We start from the raw sequence: 22,615 nt of genomic DNA, 5'->3' as shown, positions 1-22,615 counted from the left end.
AGGTGAACAACAAAGCCAGAATACGAACTAAGTTTGCTGTTTTATGAACAATAGAAAATGTTATTTGAAATTTTGGTCTAAGTAATAAAATAATATACCTGTTTAAAGTGCTTTTCTGGGATGAACACAACCACACATCCATAAGGTGCACTTCGAAAACAATAAAAATGTTGTAAAACTTGTAGTGTATATATTTAAGTCTCTTCCTCCCGTATTTGCATGAAGAATTGTATTTCCAATCTTTAAATACATCATTCAGATTAATTGTTATCTCATGCGCACCTGGGAAGTTAGACCTGACGTCTGTAGACCAAACTTTTGATGGTTTTTTAATTTATTACTTCTAGGCCATATAATACTATATTTCACGCTCTAATAATGTAATAATTATTTCGTCAATTTTCGTCATTTTTAGACGGATTCTTGAATATAACTTTTTGTGCTCTTATCACGTTCAGGAAATAACGTAAGTTTAATAAATAAATAAAATCCTTGCAAAATCGCTAAAAACGCATAAAAAAAACAGGTTGTATTGTTGTTTTCCGCTATAGAAGCCAAATTTAGCGCCATTTAGTGACACGTGATTTTCGCAAATTGTACAACTTCTACATTTTTCTTCTTCTTTAATCATTCAGCCTTTTCCCAAATCCAGGCTTCATAATATTTACATCCTCCAAAAACACAACTGTTTAACGTTACTCATTACAAACGAATTATTGTTTTTACTTCTCTTTCTATCTGTGCCCATACCAGTGCAATCGGGTTTAGCTCGCCGTGTTATGACGGAGATCTAACCACCGTCATAACACGATTTTCTGCAATTTCATAAATTTAATTTCTCTTTATGAAGGTAATAGAAAGAATAAAATTCTTTTCTCACACAATTTGATATTTTTGGAATTTAGCCAAATCTGTAAATCTTTTTTAAACCACTTGGTTTCTAGAAGTGATAAGTTACATTATCTATACCTGTTATACAGTTCTGATGAAGATCTATTATTTGTTCTAACCATTCTTCAAAAACATCAGCATTTATGACCTAACCTAACCTTATGACCTTAACAGAACCGTTTGAATTACCGATTATCAATCTGCTCCCCTTTCTTATTGGTAGATTAAAACCCGTAGCTAAGTTATTCTACTTGTAATTTTCATATTCCCAAAATTTATTTGGTGTATGTGTATGTGTTACGATAAATGGACACTTTTGGGAAATGTACACTTTTACCTTAAAATGTGTACATTTCCCAAAAAGTTGAGTATATTTGAATATGTACATTTCCCGGTAAATTTGTAAAAATATTTAAATAAACATAATACAAAAGGCTTTAATAACGAAAATTATTTTAATTAAAAAATGTAAATGACAAACAAAACATACTTTTATTTGCAAATACAAATTTCTCCTAGTTTTTCAGGACCAATACCATGGTAATCAAACAAATAATAATAATAACATATTATAACAGTTACATTTTATAAAACTATAAAGGAAGATATATAAATTTCATAACGAAAAAAGGTTTCTTAATTTGAGCAAGAATCGCTATTGTGGCACTTGGAATTACATAATATTCCAGCATTTTTACAACTGCTTTTTTTTGAGGAACACGTTCCTTTACAGATGCATTTTTAAAACATTGTCCACCATTAAGAGACTGCATTCCTACAATTTCTCTTACCGGTTTTTCAACATCTTGAGGAATATCTTCATATGATATTTTGTCGCAAATGACAAATTCATGTCTAGAATAAGATTGTTTTAACTCTGTTTAGTTTCTAATTCATATAAATTTTTGTCGTCATTTCTAGACAAAACAATGTGAATCTAATTTTTTGGTTCCGTCTTACAACGATCAACGTCCGGAATGGAAACTCTAACATTGTCACCAATCACAGCAGTAGGAAATTTTTTTTTCAAAATATTACACATTTTGATGGCTTGATTTTCTTAATTTTCTCTTGCTCTCTTTTGAGCATTATCAATTAAAATTTTTTCTTGTTTAAAACAGAATTTAGTACAAAACATATCTTTTTCTTCAATTTGGTTGCATAATAAACCATCATCCAAAATTATGTCTAACGTTTCAATGGCAAAGTCATCGTTTTCTGCGACTTTGCGTGAATTGGCTGTGTGTACTCCTTCTAGTAATTGCTCCAACTCTTCTTCTGTTTCTAGCCGTTTAACAGATTCCATAATAGGTAGATTTGATGTTTTCAAACCCAATTTCATTCTTTTTCCGAATAAAGCTTTATAGGGAGTTTGCTTTATACTCTCATGAAAAGCTTTATTTTCATCAGTTGAATATATTTTAAACCTTCTGACCACTTGGTTGTTTGGTTAGTGATAATCCAGATTGTAAGCCTATTTTAAACATCTTGATTCGCTCGCTCTATCGGGCCCTGGCTTTGGGAATGGCGACGCTTCCCGTGTATTATTTTCACACCATCCCACATGTTTGTTAATTCAAGGATAATTTTATTTGCAAACTCCCTACCATTATCACATTGAAGAATGAATGGGGCTCCCAAAAGAGTGAAAATGTTGTTTTGCTACTTCTGACGCAGTTCTTGTTTTTAGTGGGCGCAGTACAATAAATTAGTTTAATGATTTTAATAATTTAAAATATATTTGAATTCATTATCTGGTTGTGTCTGTATAAGATCCACTTGACACATAGAATTCATTTCACTCGTCAAAATTGATTGTATCACAATTCCTTTCTTTTTTTCTTGCCCATTGCCTTTTTTGACATGCTTCACGTAAAGATAAATACAGCATAACTGCTTCAGTAATAATGTTGCTTTATATTAGAAAGGTATAGAGTAATAAAATCTCATTAGGTATGCAAAGGGACCACAGAGTGACCCAACGAAAATTTAAGACACTTTCATAGTTTGGCATTGATTTCATTTTAATTTTTTTCCTTTTTATCAAGTGCATGTAGTACCACTCGGGTTGGGGTTAATATATGGGTTTAGTCTATTATTATCAATTCACAAACATTGAAAATAGTATGCCAGAGGCGTACTGGTAGGTAGTAGCTAGTAGGTAAAAAGGAAAGAATTTTATTTTAACAGAATAAAAATTAGGCATTATGTACATAGTACACTTATTTTTTATTGAACATTATACAAAAAATACATTATACAGAAATTAAAATATAAAAAATCATAATATTCTTCGTCATCTGAGGAACTGTCATCTCCTCTTGACGTTATAATTAACGGGTCGTCGGTCCGATCGATGAAATAGTCAAGATCCCACTATACCAATTCTCTGGTGTCACCTCCTTAATGGCTTGATCAAACAGTAGCCTAACGTCTTTTATTTTGAATGTTGTGTTGTGTCTTGCTACAAATCCTTTCAAAAAAACACAGTTACACTATGTTTTTCTGCTATATCTTCCGCGGCGTATTTCATAAAACGATGTTTGTGTAAATTTGTTAATAGTTCTTTTTTATCAAATTATCTTCAAATTCAATACTTTTGGTGGTTAACCAAGCAATAATTTCTTGTTTTCTCCAAGATGAAGTTAAAGTCTTCTCTATGCGCGAGAATGATAACTTGCGTTATCCATAACTACTACTGAATCAGCCGGAAGATATTTTATCATTTCACCAAAATAGTCGTCAAAAACATCCGAATCCATATCCTCGTGGTAATCTTCCATATGGGACGACTGAAAGGTTAGCAAAGCTTCTTTTGAAAATCCCTCTTCGCTTCCAATATGGACGATTATTAGTCTTTTCCATTTACTTGAAGGCACCTTAATACCCGTTGACAGGCCTTCCATCTAAGCTTGGCGAGCACTGGTTATATTTTTGTCTTGCCATATTTTTAGTACTGTATAACCTTCATTAATCCACGTCTTTATGCTTCTTAAGTATTTTCGCCGCCAGCAAACAATTTCATCGCTTTCCAGTAAAAGTGCTTTACGATTATGCTTTTCCCAGGCACAATCTATATTTCTCAAAGTGGTTTATAAAAGTTTTTTAGTTATCAACGTAATACTGCCAAGCTCCATTAAAATCTTATCTAGGGTGGGTATTTATGGCTTAACAGCTAATAATGATGCGTTAAATGTCTAAAAATTTTGAGTAAGGCACCATTGGCCTTACGGCGCATGGTTAAGCGGAATCTGAAATAGGGCACTAAGAGAAGGTTAAACGGTACCTGTTAAACGCAAAACATAACTGTTTAATCTACTACCTAAGTAATCCCTACACAATATTTCAATACCTACACCTATGGCCGACATCGAAATTGAGCCGAACTTGACGGAATTCCCCATTTGATTACTCTATATATTTCTGAAATAGACTATATATATTGATGCTGGTTGAAATAAATATTATTTTTGTTTCTTTGTAATACAATCTGGTCTAGTTGGTTTTTAAGTGTTTCTTTTTATTGGCATTAATTTGTAGTTTAGTTATTGTAGGGTACATAAACATAATAACATTAACATTATAGATAGAGCACTTGTACGAAATGTTTAACGTGATATAGCAGCGCCTACTGAACTAGCTGAAACGGTAGTTCGCATACCACTACAAGTGCGCATGCGCACCACATTACTAGCACTTGCGATTTCGTATTTTGTATACTCACTTTTACCAAAACGACATGGTCATGGTGAATTCAATGTACATTTCCCTTATTTGAAATTGTAAATGTTAGTTGAATACACATTACCCAAACGAGGAGGCAAATGTACACATTTACCGGAAAACGTGTACATTTGCCGCAATATCTACTTTTGCCATAACATATGAATTGATCCATGTTGCGTCTAAATAAAATATATTTCTTCTTTGGTTTCTCATTTGTTTCATAGTCCTCACGTAATTTCTTCTGGATACGACAATATATTTTCTATTAAAATTTACTTCTGGAATGCTTTTCCGGCGAAAACTTATTTCTTTTTTGAGTTTCCATAGTGTTTCTTCTACTCAATTCAGGGTAATCCTCATCATCTTCAAACGTAACAAGAACTTTGTCTACTGTCAGAAATTCTAATGAAGAACGTATATACTTTTGAAATTTTAATTTTATTGGAGCTTTACATGCTAGGTGAAACTCGCTACATTTCTGTTCTTTACTAATTCTGTTAATCGTATATTTTCCAACACCAAGCTTACTACTAATTCTGCTATGTCATTAACACTTTCACATAAATAAGTGTCACAATCACAATAGAATTCATAATAAACTGCACACTGCACCTTGCAAATTGTAACTAAACTAAACTGTTAAGAATACGTAACTTGGAATTCCTAAATAGGTACTTATACATCTTATGATACGGCGGCTATGTAATAATCATTACATAGAGCTTTTGGCCTAACCTTCTATTGTTCTGTACAGCTTATGGTTACAAAAAACGAAGACTGAAAACTTGTATTAGCTTAGGTACATTTACGAAAATGGCCTTACTAATTTTGTATTAGTAATTAGATTTTATTACTCTCCCGAACATAAACATAAAAAGAGAGAGTAGTGAGTGAAATTTGTCAGTTTTTTTTTCATTTGAACGAGCACACCACATTTGATTAATTGTTACTCCTGAAGTCCTCGGATTCGCAACTGAATATTTAAGAGAAATAATCTTCATAAACCTCTATTTGGTTGTTACCACTCGTAAATCATCTTTGTCGGTTTTTATGAAACGCGTTATAAATAATGAGGACAAGAGTCGTTAACCAAAGTGGATTTGCATATTTTCCAAGAAAATCCTTATTAATTGACGTATTTATCAGCTTAAAATTCTTGAGAAACAGATTTCCAAAGAAAACACAAAGATAACAGACAATCGCTTAGAAATGGTAGACGCGCGGCGGATTTAATTATGTTTCTCAATTCCAATTCAAATTCATTAATAAATAAATTATTGTCAGTATAGTATTTTTCATAATCTAAGATAGTGCCTTTACTATTTAAACCTATATAAAATTCGACAACACCCAAAAGTCGTAAATTTATGGCTATTTATTTCCGATAGTAGCGCTAGAAGAGAAACGCCGGAGTAAGTCAAATGTTGACATCAGACAGGTTTCTGATTAGTCGACCGTCCGTTATATTTTCCAGATTTCCAGAAAAATTCTATTGGCGATACAAAACTTCTTATACATCCCTTACAGAAAGCGGTATTTGTGGGCCTATCAAACTTTAACGTTTTTCCTGAAGTACCCAAAAAACAACAATAAAGCTACTTCTTGAAAGCATTAAAATCATATAGAATAAACGTTTATAAAACATAGATCAATCATCGAAAGGTATACGAGGAAGGAAGGAATACTCTTGGAGATCAATGTCCTTCGTATGCCACCGTGAAAAATTAGACTGCAAGCTTCAAAAGAGTTAAATTTTCCATTGAAGATGATGACCGATCGGGAAAGCCAGTTTCTGTGTCAGTCCCGAAAATATCGATGCAGTTCATGACATGATTTATTCAGACCGTCGAATTGGGTTAAAACGGATATCTGAAGCAACGTATATATAAAGAGTTACATATATAAAACACCAGAAATTTGTATCAGATGCTGTAGCTTTGAGATGTATATCTGATATAATCTGCCCCAACTCATTTTCAACAGAACATGAGTTCATATTAAACTGACTTGCTATTTCAGTAGCTAATTCCTCAATGTTTTTACATGAAAAAGGATAACTCATAAATGATGCTATATTTTCCAATTTACTGCAATCATAAAAACGCATTTCGAATTGTCCCAAAATATTTGATAATTAAACTGAGGAATCCTTGCTTTCAAAGACGGAAAATGTTTCAGATCCTTTCTTTTCAGTTGATCTATCATAAGTTGCAATTTACTTTTGAATGCGTTTACTGCGCTAATCATCTCAATAATAGTTTTTCCTTTACCTTGAAGCTCCAAGTTAAAGATGTTTAAGTGCATTGTGATGTCAGTCAAAAATGCCAAATCAGTCAGCCATTTTTCGTTTTTCAAAATCTGAGTGTCATCACCTCTTTCGTCTAGAAAAGCTATTATTTCGGGCAATAATTCTTGAAACCTTTGTAGGAACTTTCCGCGACTCAACCACCTGACGTCTGTGTGAAGAACTAAATCAGTGTGTTCGGCCGACTCCCTATCTTCCAACTGCAACTGAAAGAGCCGCCGTTGCAAGCTACGTGCACGGATGGAATTCACAATTTTTGTTGCAATGCCCATAATTTCCTCCGTGTTTAAAACTTTAGAACACAAAACTTGTTGATGTATAATGCAATGGAATGAAAAAAATGAAGGGAATTCTTCATTAGCTCGACACAATGCCACAAAACCGTTTTTGTTTCCAGTCATTGCTGGTGCTCCATCGGTTGTAATGCATACTAATTTATATATTGGTAGCTCGTAGTTTTTTACAAAATTAAAGAAAACTTCATATACATCTTCGCCACGGGTCTTCCCCTTCAGAGGAATGATTGTCAAAAATTCTTCCTTAGCCGACATGTCATTGAATACCATCCGAATAAAAATACACAGCTGGGCAGTGTCTGTCATATCGGTGGATTCGTCGAACTGTAAAGAAAAATATGTACATTCCATGACATCATGTTTTATTTTATCTGCGATGTCCTGACTCATGACTTCAATACGCCTTGTGACAGTCGGACGAGATAACTGAAGTTCTCTAATAGCAGACATGATTTCTGTTTTATTTTTAAAATCTCCAAATAAAGTCTCGACCGCTTCAATAAATGCTTCCTTCACCACCGATCCATCTTCGAATGGTTTCTTGTGTTTCGCCAATATATGAGATATTTTAAATGACGCGATCGTAGCAGCTTTTGATTGTTTGGCTGGTCTTGAACATGGTTTGTTCTTTTTTCAAACAAGATATAAAATCACTTACTTTTCGTTTTCTTAATTCACTCTGTGGCGGAAAATCCTTTTGATAGTTTTTGTGAACCGTTTTATGATGCCTCTCTAAGTTACCACGCTTAGGTATTGCAACTGACGCACGACAAATAACACAAATGCACTTATCCTTTACCAAACAAAAGAAAAATTCTTCCTCCCAATCCTTATTAAAATGATACGTTTTAGATTTCTTCACTGCACTCATTTTCCACTATTTAATAATAAACTTTGTATCGACGTAGTATCGCTATCAAGTTACAATTCAGAATCACTCCAATTCATGCAGGCGCAACATTTATATCGGCGTGAAAGAAAGTCTCGAATGTTCCCGTCAAACGCGCCGCCCGAAACTAGACAGTACAGTCTAGTCTAGAAACAACGCGGCTTTTCTTTGACGCGCGTTCCTTCGATAAAGCCGCCTTTTGCCGCAAGCAGTGTTATTTTATTACGTAATACATTTTTGTAGTTTAGTTACCTACCTACTCATAAAAAATTTTTTTCTTCTCGAGAAAAAGCATTCGCGATCGACCGGTTGAGCACCCCTGGTCTAGAGACATTGCAAGTTCGCTGTAATAAATGTATCCAATTAAGAGGAGAATACGTTGATTAATAAAATATTTTGACATTGACATTTTGTTTGGTTCTATAGTAGCGTAAGAATTTTTCAATATATCCTCGTAATAAGGTAATGCGTACTCAAACTTAAAAACCATCTCTCACACAGCAGTTATACAATGCGGTCCATATGTATGGAATAAAATCAATTTTAGTGTTATTATGTACTATGTAAAAAAACCTGAAACAGGTCGATTTTTATTCTTAAATTGACGTACAATTATTTTGTTAATTTCTTCTGTTATCCTAAATTTGAAATCATCAATATTGTCTAGTCTATTGAAATAGACTTTAGAAATAATCAGATATTTTCGTTTTGCTAAACAACAGGCAAAAAACTAAATAAACAATTGATATGAATCTAGTAGTTGTCATTTAGGTATTTAAAGTTACTAAAAGACGTCAGCTCATTTTTCCGAGACTCAAAGAATAGACATTTTAATTATGATTGGTTGTGATAATAGAACAAAAACTCAAATGAAGGTTTGTGAAATTTTTTATAATAAATATAAATAAAAATTTAAAAACCAGTTAGAAATGTTCTATTTACTGATGAAAAATAAAATTAGATGTACTTTTAGAGATTGAGAAAAATCCGCATAAGACAACTCGAGAACTTGCCACCGACAATGATGTAAATAAATCATCTATTTTAAGAGTTTTGCAAGAAAAATTCCATCCTTACAATGTTCATGATGAAGCGCCGTTTCATTTAAACGGAACGGTTAACAAACAGAACTATAGATATTGGAGGAGAGAAAATCATCACTGGATATGTGAGGTTCACACTCAATATCCTAAAAAAGTGATCATTTGGTCTGGTATCATTAACAATAAAATTATGAGGTTTATCTGAATATTTTGATTAACTTCTTAGTGCCTACATTACAAAGACTTTTTCCTGATGTTAATCATCCAAATGAGATAGATCGATCTATTCACTACAAAGAAGAAGGAGTTCCACCGAATTTTGCACGTACAGCTAGAAATTATTTAAACGAGGTTTTCCCAATAGGTGGAACGATCGAATGGCCGGCTAGAATCCCCGATTTGACTCCTCTCTATGACTTCTTATGGGGTTATTTAAAATCTAAAGTATATTTTAATAGACCAGACAGTATTACTGATTGAAGTGTCAGGGTAACGGAATAAATTAATAAAATAACCCCTGAGGTCATACAAAATGTTGTACGAGAATTCCAAAATCGCCACGGTTATTGTCAAGAAGTGAATGGTGGTCATTTTGAACATTCAATTTAATTGTAAAGCATATTCTACGTAAAGTTTTTTGATAGATTATCGAATTTTTTCATGTTAAAAATTAATTTTTTCAATTATGATTCATATTGCTGAACAAAGGACTAAAATCACTTTCCAACAAGGTTCCACACGACCCCCCTCTATCTATCTATCTATAATTCAGAGGTGATGCTGGAGGGGTATAATATTTTCATAGTGTAAATTGTCAATTTAAATATAAAAATCGACCTGCTTCATGTTTTTTTTGCATAGTACATGATAACACTAAAATTGAATTTATTCCTACAAATGCATATTTATAAAGCAATTCGTTACTAAAATAGTGTGTGTTATTTGGGCAGTGTTATTGTAGTAAAGTAACATTGTCATTTGTCCTCGTAGAAACATATTTTGTGTTCCATTGACCATTAAGTATTGAATACATCTGATACTTACAGATAATGTTTACAGCTGCTTTACCGTTTATTATACAATCCATTAATTAATTGACGTATAACGCTCCGAGTGAATTATTACTTGTTATCGATAGAAAACCCACACCTAAATATTTTCTTCTGATTGGAAAATCTAATTTAGATTTATTTATGTATTAACTACAATCGAAAACAATCTAATTATAGTTACAAAGATGTTTCTATTTTGAAAATTCCATAACACCATCCTAATTAAAACTGTTTGCTGAGCAAACAAACGGGAATCATTCCAATTTTATAACGTAAATCAAAATCACAATGGGATGTAGGTCTGCTCTTTTCAAATGCCGGAAATTAAACATTAATTAGATAAGTTATTTTTAAAACTAATGTAATTTTTGTTGTACGTATAGAAAGAATCTAATTTTAAGCACAAAATTCCGCAATAACTCTTACCAATTATATACAAGGTAAATTCACAATATAAGTTCCGTGGATTCTAAAGATCAGGGCGATGAACCAACTGGAGGTATTCGAAATGCGGCTTCACAGAAGAATGCTTCGTATTTCATGGACACAAATGTAAATGTACTACAAAGAAAGGCAATTCTTGAGGACAGTGAAATGCCGAAAGACATGAGAGGTGGTAAACATCGTCCATTACAGCTTATACTCAATAGCAAGATCGAGGTCCGTACCGAATGGACAAATAGTGGAAAAAATTCAATGTCCCAAGAACGGATTAACATTGAAACTTGGGGCTGCTCTCATTCGACCCAGAGTAGAAAAAACATTAAGTTAAACAAAGAATTGAAAGATTATTGGCAAGATAAAAATTTCTGAAATTGTCGTGATAGGTTGTTCTCATCAAAGCAAATTGCAACCAATATTTGAAGTGTATATTTAAATTGAATAATAATTACAATTAGAAACTGGACAATTTTGTAAATAATAAAACTAGGAATTCAAAGTCAAAAGCTGTTCAATTTGAAAAGAAATTTATTTAGCAGTTCTTTAGCTGCATCACTGATTTGCAGGTGCCTTCTTTTTGGTTCGGATCTCATATTCGTCATCAAAGGAAACGAAGTCTCAGTAGTTTGTGAAACATATCTTTTTTGGTAGATATACGAGACATTTTCCTTGAATTTCTGATCTTGAAAGGCTGGTAAGTCTTACAACTACTTATGCCTCTTGCGACAAGAACATTTTATGCAACTTGGATGGCATATAGTACCATAGATATTTCTCAATAGCCATATCTACTGTTTCTTTTGAGAAGAGCCGAATTTGATCATTGCATTGCTATTTATGACTTTCAGTATCATAGAAATGTGTTATTTAGAATGCCAAGTATTTCCATGATATTCCAATTATCGTTGAAAATTAAAGTTGAAAGGAGGTACTTTGAGATCAATCAATGTTTTCAGATCTATTGTTTATGAAAATGCTAAATAATTGGAGCAATACAAAGTTTTTTCAGTTTTTTCAAAAATATCTCATTAAAATAACGAAATATAAAAAATTTTCCCTACCTAATAGAAAAATGACTGCAAAAATTTTTTCGTAGAAGACTTCTTTTTCATTGAAAATGATATTAAAAATGTGAGACTCTTATACGCACGAAGTACTGTATGTAGATCCTTACAAAAACATGTCTCACGCGGTAAAAATTATTTTTTTTCTTTTCAAGTTTCCGAAAAAAAAAAAACAATATACTCATTTAAATTTGTGTACCTAGAAATTGAGAAAGAAACTAATAAAAAAAATGTTTTTTTTTGAGAAATCGACATATACCCGTAATTATTATGAAAATATAATTTACCCCTCGAAGCAGGGAAAAAATCCTGCTGTTCCTAGATCCTGTAGCTCATAAAGTGTGAGAATCACAAAATAGATAATCAAAATGAGCGCTTTCGAAAATAGAATTTTTTCCGCGAGAAAGCAACAGTCGTAGTCAGATGGTGAACATTTTTTTCGCTTAGCAAAGAACCGTACAGCTTATGGTGATGGTCAATATCAAGAACAAGGTAAGGTACTTGAAAGAAAAAGAAGTTCCGATTTTATTGCAATCAGCGGCAGCGCTACTGTCGCAATTCCGAGATTTTCAGATCGCCGCTTCCGACGTGCTTGTTTATAATGTCAGACTCAATTACAAATACCGCCGCTTATGAAATTCGATAATAAGAAGTTAACTGAGTTAAATACATTGGAAGATCTACAAAATACTATGAGTGATTCAATGATCAAAAGATGGGACAGGACAATGAAGAACGACGTGGACGCTTGTCTTTAGTTACTGATGAACTGGTTCATACAATTTTACAGAAGCTTAAGTAATACCATAAGTTTACAATCAGTACTCTTGCTTTGGAATTTTGGCAAATATCACGATCACTAATTCATGAAATTGTTATCGAAAACTTCTCTCAAGTTGGGCACCTTCTCAAAATTCTTACTAAACAACAGCGGATAGACAATGTGATAAAAACGATGGTTATTTTCTCCCTCGGATAGTCAGTGAGATGACACTTGGGTATCTTATGACACCTCAGAGGGTAATCAATAAAATGAAGGCACATTGTGTCGAGCAATTCAGAGAAAAATGCGAATGATTACTAGGAGTTGATCATTCTCCGTACGGCACGGATCCAGATCTATCCTTACACCTAAAACCTTTTCTTGGTGGTCAAAATTTCAAGAATGATGACGAGCTGGAAGAACGTGCTTAAAAATACAAGTGGAAATCTTCTATGAAGAAAGTATACGAAAACTTTTGTTACGTAATGACATGCTGCTACAAAATTTCGGAAGCGATGTAAAAAATTAGTTAAACAGTTGTAGATTTTTGTACAATAAATATTTTCAAACATCACGTTCATCATTCCTAGTAAATTGACACAAAAATTAACCAGGATAGCAACAAAATTTCAGGATTCTGTTTTGGATATTTAGGAGGAGGAGTCTCATTGTAGGTATCATCAAATATTACAATTTCCTCACAGCTGAAATATGGTGCTGCTTATTCAATCTACCTCTACGGATGGTACTTTTCGTCTTCATTTATAAGTGACTTACTTTTTAGATGTATACAGGGTGATTGATTAGTGGTATAAGTTTAGTGAAGTTTGTAGAAACTACATTAGATGCAAAAAAATCAATCATATTTGCTGAAGAATTAAGAAATTCAGGTACAAATTCACTTACTTTGACACAAATTCTTTCAAAAATTCAGTATACAATTTACGCTTCAATTATAACCTATATTCATTCGGAAAATGGACGACCATAACATGATGATTGTGAAGAATCTGTCTGTAATATACTAAATAACCATAAACTACGACAACCATCGAAAAAAGTACCGTCCGTTTGGTATTGCGTTTGCTTTCCACCTAAAACAATTTCGAATGAACATTTCCCAGATGTTTAAGCAAACTGAGTTGGATTCATAATTGTAGATGAAACTGGAATCTACCACTACACTTCTTGAATTAAAAAACAGTCAAAAGAGTGGATTGCAAAGGGCCAACCTGTTCCGAAAGACAAAAACGGTTTCCACAACAAACAGTTTTTTTCGGATACTGATGGGATTATGTTCATCGCCTATCTTGAAAAAGGTAGAAAAATAATAGAGAAGGGAGAATGGAAAAAGCGAATGAATTTCAAATGCTATTCCATCACTCAGTTGCACCTTCTCACATCACTAGATCTAGTTTGCAGCGACTTTTTCCTGTTTCATAACGTTGAAGTTCCATTTGCAGGAGATAGATTTTCATCAGACGGGGACATTATCGTATACCTAAACGGCTATTTTGAGGAGAACTTTAGATTATTTCTAAGGAGAAGCTATATTGGAAAATAAAAATGATTATTTTGTCTTTTTGTTGGGTCGGAAACTTTGCGTTAGTGCACAAAATTGCAGATGCTGATCGAACTAGACATTCAAATGGACAAAATCTATGTTTATGTAAAATTGATGATTTACTTTATTTAAAATCACAGTATAGATTCTTATTCCCCAGATTTTCACTACACAGTATTCGATAAAAGTTTAATTTCTCCTTTAATTGGGGCTGTTTTTTAATCGTGTATAACAGATTATGATTTCTAACAATAGCATATTAAAAAAAAAACAGAATGAATAAGATGAATTGTGAGTTTCCCCTAGAATTGTGTCATTGTTGCCGTGAGATTAATCGTTTCTAACGTTTTTTCGATTTGAAAGCTATTTTGATACGACCAGGCATAAAAAATTGAGTAAAAAGACATTAAGGAACTAATGTGTCATTCGAATCTTAGTTCTCGTGTTTTTCTGCTTTTCAAAAAAGTTATGATATGTGATGTGATTGAAGCACAAATTTCACCATTATCATCGGCGTTCATCAATTAAAAATATATGGAATTGAACTGCAATTAAGTTTTGATCCTTTTCCACATCAATGAAAAATAGTATCAAACTTTGTATGAGGATCAAATAAAAATTGTGAATTGCAAAAATGAAAGAAGGTTTCTTAATAAAGTGTTGTGCTAGGAGTGAGCTTGTGCTATGTTACTGGTAGGTTCTTTGCAACAACAACAAGCTAATATAATCTTCGTTAAGTGTTAAGCAGTTTTTGGCCATTAGACACATTATAACGCTCCCTAACCATTCATAGAGTCAAAAACCGGCATCAGTGGACGTCTGTCTAAACCCTGAAATGAAAGGGAATCCGTATGAGTCGATTGAGTCTATTCACTAGCAGACAATGACGGTTTCGAAGAACAGAATTGTTAAGGTCTCTTGACGTGATGCAATACAACGTGCAATGCAATACAAGACGCAATATTTCGTGATCAAAAGCGTGTGCAGATGAAATTCAGCTGATCGTTTCAGGAAAAATCTCGTACTTGCAACATTATCGATTTGATAATATTTTCATTGTTCATTTCACTCAGCTTTGTTAGGGGCAGTTATAATGTAAGGTAAGAGACTGGTATAATTTCAAATGGCTTAATATATTATTTTATGAAATATTTTGACTTTTGAAAAAATTGCATGTAATTTTTTGCAAGCTGTTTTCCACTATGTCAAGCGGCCTTTACCAGATGTTGGAGTAACTGTGGAGCAGCGTACCGGGGAGGTTTCTGTGAAAAAATGACTACTTGAAATGTATACTGTTAGAAAGAGGAATCTCTGGTTTTTGTAGTTTCTTTTTGATAGCAGTAGCGCGTTTCTGTTAGTTGTCCAGGTCAATAGTACGCATAACAAAAATTCTTTTATATTATTTGGTTAAGTGCAGTTGAGCTATTAACCAACTATCACCAGTTATTATAATTCGCTATTTAACTTACGAATACACTATTTAAACAACAAAGTTAAAAATTTGAAAGTGAACTAGTAGATCCATTATAACAACTACTGCACTGGTAAGTGTTAGTAACTTATAATTTTTTACAATAGTTCATAATACAAATTAGTTCTTTGACTGTTTCTAAGAACAAATCGATAATAAAAGAAATTCAGTTTTTATCATTGTTAATGATGAGAGTGGACTAAGTGCACAAGTTAAGAGAAAGTTAATCCAACGTGGCTAAAATGCTTCCATCCGGAAACAGATCCGATCCAAGCCATATATACATATACAACATCAAATGCAGAAATAACAGTGCCAACACTCGACAATCCAACAGTTTTATAGATTAGTGAATAATATCAAGCAAGCACTTCAACAGGCTTTCGATAAAGTATGGCACCAAGGACTACTGTTCAAAATAAAACAGAAATTACCCCATCATATTTTCCTTTTACTTAAATCTTACCTAAGTAATAGATATATACAAGTTAAAGTCCAAACCTCCTTATCCAATTATCAACCCATAAAATCAGGCGTTCCCCAAGGAAGTCTCCTTGGTTCTAATCGCTAACTTCGCAAATGATACTGCAATAATGTCTTCAGATACAGATCATACAAGAGCATGAGAAACGCTACAATACCACCTAAATGTTCTACAAGAATGGCTACATCAGTGGAGAATGAAAGTCAACACTGACAAATCCACACAAATCGCGTTCACCACAAAACGAGGTGTTTGTCCGCACTTGGACTATAAATTAACTTGGAAGAAACACAACTACAGCTAAAACTTCAAAATATGAACTGGCTAATCGGCAGACGATCGCAGTTAACAATGGAATATAATATACTTTTGTAACATGTACAAAATCTTCCTAAAACCAATATGGATATAAGGCATAGAGCTATGGGGTTGTAGTAAACCATCAAACACCAAAATACTGCAAACTTTACAATCTAAAATAATTCGCAGAGTAGCTAATGCTCCATGGTTTATAAGCAACCACACATTACACACATACCTTGGTATGAAGTTATTCAGACATCAGCGATAAGAAAGAAAAACGGCAACGAAAACCACTAATATCCAAGCATCTCACTGATTCAATGGATCAGAGAAGATTGAAAAGACGCTGGCTAGAAGACCTCATAGACTGATCTACGGAGACCCATCAGTGGATGGTGTCCGCCTCAAGCCATTAAGCAAGAAACCATATCATTTACTTATTACTCGGTATGTTTTTGAGTAGATTGTATATTTGCAATCAAATGTTATTTGGTTTTCAACCTCATCAAATTATTTTTCCAAAAGTTATAGGAATATAATTTATGGTCTCTTTGGTTTTCCAATTTTTAGGAAGTTCAGACAACGAATTCCTTCTTCATAATCGGTTATAGTACGGTAAATGAAATGCTGTCAGGATTCGGTATCTGTTGAACCAAATTATGAATGCTTTTTCTATGATCAACTTGAAAGACATATATAAAAAAGGACTTGTCTAACTAATGCCAAGAAAATAAACAAACTATTGTTTACAAAGATATTTCGACATTATATTATTAAATTCTATTTTTATTAAACAAATTTTCTGTTAGAACTATTGCGATATACGTCAAAACGTACATATAACTTTCTGTACCTCATCATTTCACTTAACGAGATTATTTTCATCGTAGTTTAATATATTAACTGTTAAATAACATTTCAAGTACCCGCAATACCGCGAGTAATTCTCCGAGTTGATTGAAGTATCTCGTTCTTAGGGAAGCAAATTACAGAATCGATATCTTCATCAATTATGTATGTACGCCCGTCGATATCAACTTGCTTCATTAATTACGTCATTTACAAAACTTGTTATGAGGGCGGACGTGAACCGTACATCTCTCGTAGGAGTTGTGTCGGTTGAATTTTGTTAATCAAAACTTTAGTTAACATTAGAGCAAAAAAATTCTCGGAGCAGCGTTCTAGACCATGCAAATAGTAATTTATGATTTTGTAGATTCTGTACTGAAAAAAGTAAGCAAGCTTTATATTTGGTCTTTTAAGGCAATAGGCGTCCAAATTTTACGAATAACGTGACCACTAAGTTATATACTATATAATATAATCAAACGATCCACTTTTCAAAATATCTATGACATGCCCGTATAAAATTATGAAGGGTCTTTCCTATAAAAAAAATTCCTCAGCGTACTCTCTTCGGAGATATCACCCATGCAAAGTTGTGAGTTAAATCAAAAAGATCGTAAACGAAGAACTGTACAGAACTTCTAGAAGAAGGACCACACTTCAGAATTACCTTTTGAGGCTTCTAGCTCTGAAGGTACGATTCACGTGTACAAAGTCAGTTGGGACCAATGGTTTACAGAGCTTGGTAGGTCAATTATAATGCGAACAGTTTATTACAACTTTTTGAAATCTTACTCCCTTACCATTCTCAGTTTGTCCTTCCTCTCATTTCTAAGCATGTAGAGAACGCCTGAACTGGAATGGAATAATTTTATCTCAAGTGATAAATCAAGATTTTGTTTGGGTATGAAATGGTAAGAAGGAAACGTAATAAAAGCCAAAATTTTTGTTTTTTTTTGTGGAAAGGTATTTGCATCACACTGTCGAAATTATGTTTGCAGGAAATTAGTGTTCATGGACTTCGCTTTTACTAAGATGGTGACTAAAATTCACCATGCATTATTACGCGACGGTTAGAGCGCAATATCGACGCGACTAAAACACTGCACAATTATTATTGCTTTCAACTTGTTAAAGTTAAATATTGATTATAATGAAATACGAAGACTTAGAGTTTGAAAATATATCTTCAGATATTATTCAAAATTCATCCGATATTTAAGAGAGAGAGAGAGAGAGAGAGAGAGAGAGAGAAATCCTTTATTGTCAAAAATTTTTACAATTTATAGACAAAAGCTCATAAGAACCAAAAAACAAACATAAAAATATAATAATTAAATAAAGATACAAATAAAATAAAATTTCAATTTTAATTCTTTCAAATTAGACCAAAAACTAAAAGCGAAGCTACATAAATTATCCTCAAGCTAAAAGTCAATAAATTTGTTTAAAATATAATTAAAACTAAAATTTTAAACTTCCCCATCATTCCCTTGTGTGGAAAAAATGTTATTTAAGGTCAAAGGTAAAAGAATGAGTTTTTCGAGATTTTCTGCAAAACGATAAGTTTTATCAAAAAAAATAGCTTAGACAAAAATTGTAGATCATAAAATTATCTATAAAAAACGTTATTAATACTTTTTTCTCCTACGAGTCATCGGTTCGCTACAGCTTATCGTGGAAGGCAAGATATCAGGTAGGAGAGGGTTGAGTAGAAAGAAAAAATCCTGGCTGGAAAACCTACGCGAATGGTTCCAAATGCCAGAAACTTCGAATGTAAATCAAGATGGACATATCTACTTATTTTATTTTGGTGAGTTAACAAGAAAATTAGAACTAGTAACTTTATGGTCCCTGTTCTGATGTATGTACAACTAAGAACATGTTCGAAACGAAAATCGGAAAAAAATATGTCAAAAAAGATGTTTAAAAAAGTTCTGAAGAAATTGAACGATTTCTAGAAGAAGCACCGCATGAAAAATATTTACTATTGAAAATTTGTCAAAAAATTTTGTGGAAGATTATATTTTCTTAATTTCATCCTTCTTTAGCTATTGATCGCTGCGATGAATTTCGAAATTAAAGAATTGAGGAAATGGAGGAATTTAAATTTTAATTTTTCAAAATGATGTCAAAAGCTGTAGCGTTATTTTCGCGATTACCGAATCCATAATTATATGCGGGACACTGTTTTGAAAAATTAGTTGGAAATCATGTATACATGATGTCAATATCCCTTTATCAAAATGGCCACCTAACGGAACATCGAAGCAATAGAAGACCAGCCAAAAAACCCTTGCTTTCCAGAGAACACAAAGTTCAGAAATTAAATTTTGCAAGAATACATCAGAGATTGGAAACGTGTTTTGTTCTCCGATGAAACTAGAGTGAGCCTTAAAACTCCAGATGAACGTGAGCGTGTCTGGCGAAGGCATGGAGGAAGGTTTGCCAGCTATGATATCTCTCCTAAAGTGCCTTTTTGTGGTGGCTCTAAAATGTTTTGGGAAGGAATTTGCTTCGATGCTCGCACGGAATCGGTCCCTATACCTACGAGGTCTATGAATGCCCAATATTACTTAAACAACATTATTGTCAAGCATATAATGCCTTTTGCTCCGTTTATTGGGCCTAATTTTTAATTTATACAGGACAATGCTCATTCCCACACGGCTAGACGGATTCTTGGCTCCTTACAAGATGTCTAACCCTAACGGAAATGAATCATATAGAACATTTATGGGACTATCTCAGAAAGAGTATTCGAAGTCATAGTCCCTTTGTTTCTAATCACAACAAACTCATAGAGGTCACTATTGAAGAATGGGGGAATATACCGCAAGCTTTTGATATTAAGCATGCCGCGACGCATAAATGCATATTTTGAGTAACAAAAAAACCTGATGTGTAAATTTTTTTCCATTGATATGTTATTGTTTGCTGGACATAGAACGTACAAAATTTGGTATAAGTTTTCCTTAATCACATTAATCTTTTAATTGTCCCCAAATAATATCTACATTCTTATTATCCAATCTATATAGATTATCACAATTTTGATTTGTTAACTAGCACAAAATCGACCGAAATTGAAAGATAATATTAGTATGAAGAAACACAAGAAAGATCACACTTTCGCAACTCTCAGTTAATTAATGTTTATGAAACATCTAGTACTTACTTTCATTATGAGCAAAGGAATTTTTGGTCGCGTTCCAAATTATTTAAACGTTACAGTTGTAATCATTTATAAATTGATATTAAAAAATTTCTAAGTTAAGATACACCATGGAAAACAACATCATGGACAACAAAGTGGCGATAAGAATTATTTTAAAAATAAAGAGTTATCGCCAGCTGTTGCATATTTTACTGTCATTGTAACGTTAAGTATTGTCCTCTTCCTGTCGCTGTTTACTTAAATATGTTGGCAATAATACGCGTGACTGTGAATAAATGATGCGATTTGGTGATTTTTTTATTTATTTAATGTTCATGCAGATTACCTTCACGAGACCATTCAATTAATTTTGCTGAGTGTTTTATTTTGATTTTGTACATTCATATTTTCCGGATTTCCATTAATAAAATTTCTAAACGATTTATTATTGAATAAATAAAATTCTCCAAGAAAAAAAAACAACTTAAGAATGATTAAAGAGAAGATTCTATGCTAAATGCATATTGCATGCATATTTGGGCTTCCGGTCACTGTTTTGTATATATTAGCGTAATTATGTACTATGTGAAAAAACCTGAAACAGGTCGATTTTTATATGTAAATTTACAATTTACCATTTGAACATATTATCCCCCTACAGCACCCCTTTTGAATTATAAGCACGCCTTCGAAAATTTTAAATAAGAAAGAGGGTCGTGTGGAACCTTGTTGAAAAGGGATTTTAATCCTCTGTTCAGCAATATATACATTAATTAACTGAGATTTACGAGTTAGGAAACTGATCTAGATACGTAATGTAGTCGATGAGTTCTAATCCTAACATTGAAAGAAAGGTCAAGAATAAAAAAAAATCTGTGATTATTTTTCAATATATTCTCCTTTTAGTTCTAGATACTTTTCAGAACGTCTGACTAAAGCTCCTATTGAAGTATAAAAATATAATGCATTTTTAGTATTCTAAAGCCGGAATTTCACAGTGATGGGTAGTATGAACTTCCTCCATCGTAAAGCATCCATTTGGTGTCATCAGTTACATTACCAAGTGAAATGACACACTAGTGGATACAGGGGGTAATTCCGAGGGGTAAAAGCGGCCAATAAACGATCGATAGTATGCCTGAAAATTTGTCTAGATATAGTACTTGGCATAACTAAAAAAAATACTAGACGACTGACACGTTCAGTGGATACATAGTGAGTAGCAGACAATGGTAAAGAGGGTCCAATTTTGGAAAAAGAAAACGATCAGTAATTAGTAGTCTACATCCTAATGGGCTGACACCCTGATGAATACAGAGGGCTATTATGCGACGTCAAATTTCTCACTTACTTAGAGCGTTGACGTCGTTTAAGGGCTTTCGTATATCGGTACCACTCGTTTGATTTTGACATATATGGTCTCAATTTGCTTGTTGTTTTTTTCTTATTCATATAAAAAATGCTTCGATATATAGAGTCAAAATGTTCGTACACAGTTCATTCAAATTAATTGTTAAATTTTTCTTTCCTTAATACGATTTTCAATACAAAAAATAGTCGAACTGGGTCAGATTAAGTCTATATGGTGGGTGTTCAATCTCTGTACAACCACATTCTTGTACAATAGCCTTGAAAAACGAAGCTGTGGGGATTGGAGCACTGGCATGAAGCAAGTGGCTAATTTTGCCACGCATTTTCAGATAAATGTTGATGCAACTGCTTTAATATGTTGCGTTCACGGTTGTATTTGATTCCTCAAAGTCGACCAAATAGATACTCTCGATAAAATTGTAACCATCACTTTTTTGGTGCTTTTTGTGACTTCCGCCTTTTCTGGCATGGGTTTCCCTTTTGTAGGATCTTAGTAAAAGGCAATGTTTCATCATTTGTTATTAATCGGATGCTGCTTTTGTACTACGAATTCCAGGCGCCCACTTCGCACTAATTTTTGTCATATTTAAAAGATAAGGAGAATCATTGGAATAAATATGAAACGAAATTTTGCTATTAAATATTTTATTATAAAGGTACAAAGCTAGTTTTTCTAGATAATTTTTCGCTTACTAAGAATTTTACATCCGCATTGCTATTTCAATTGAGCAAATAAATAAGTATGTCGAAAAATCGGGACTATACGGAGGATGTTACAGTGTTTCCCCACCCAATTCGTCCAACGTTTCCATCATAAGCTGGGCTATATGCAGTCTAGCGTTGTCTTGCTGCAATTTCGCACTAAAATTTGAAATATCGCGTCGTTTTTATCTGTAGACAGTGAGAAAATTGACCGCAATTACCCCTCTCTTGTCCCGAAACATGTTAC

General features: G+C 33.1%; 1 protein-coding gene across 3 annotated transcripts in view; it reads left to right on the top strand.

The window, feature by feature from the left end:
- LOC130446117 (heterogeneous nuclear ribonucleoprotein L) overlaps positions 1–22,615 on the top strand; it is a 370,575-nt gene that overhangs the window by 199,785 nt on the left and 148,175 nt on the right. The window contains exon 1 of one of the 3 annotated variants that reach the window (XM_056782204.1): positions 18,875–18,951. The exons of the other annotated variants lie outside the window; for them this stretch is intronic. Within the exon in view, the coding sequence (XP_056638182.1) occupies positions 18,897–18,951 (55 nt within the window). The 5' untranslated portion in view covers positions 18,875–18,896. Of the gene's footprint in view, positions 1–18,874; positions 18,952–22,615 lie in introns of those variants that run through there. 3 annotated transcript variants of the gene reach the window in all.

The sequence above is a fragment of the Diorhabda sublineata genome, chromosome 6 (assembly GCF_026230105.1).
Source record: "Diorhabda sublineata isolate icDioSubl1.1 chromosome 6, icDioSubl1.1, whole genome shotgun sequence".
NCBI classification, from domain to species: Eukaryota; Metazoa; Arthropoda; class Insecta; order Coleoptera; family Chrysomelidae; genus Diorhabda; species Diorhabda sublineata.
This window is presented reverse-complemented; position numbering and strand designations above follow the sequence as displayed.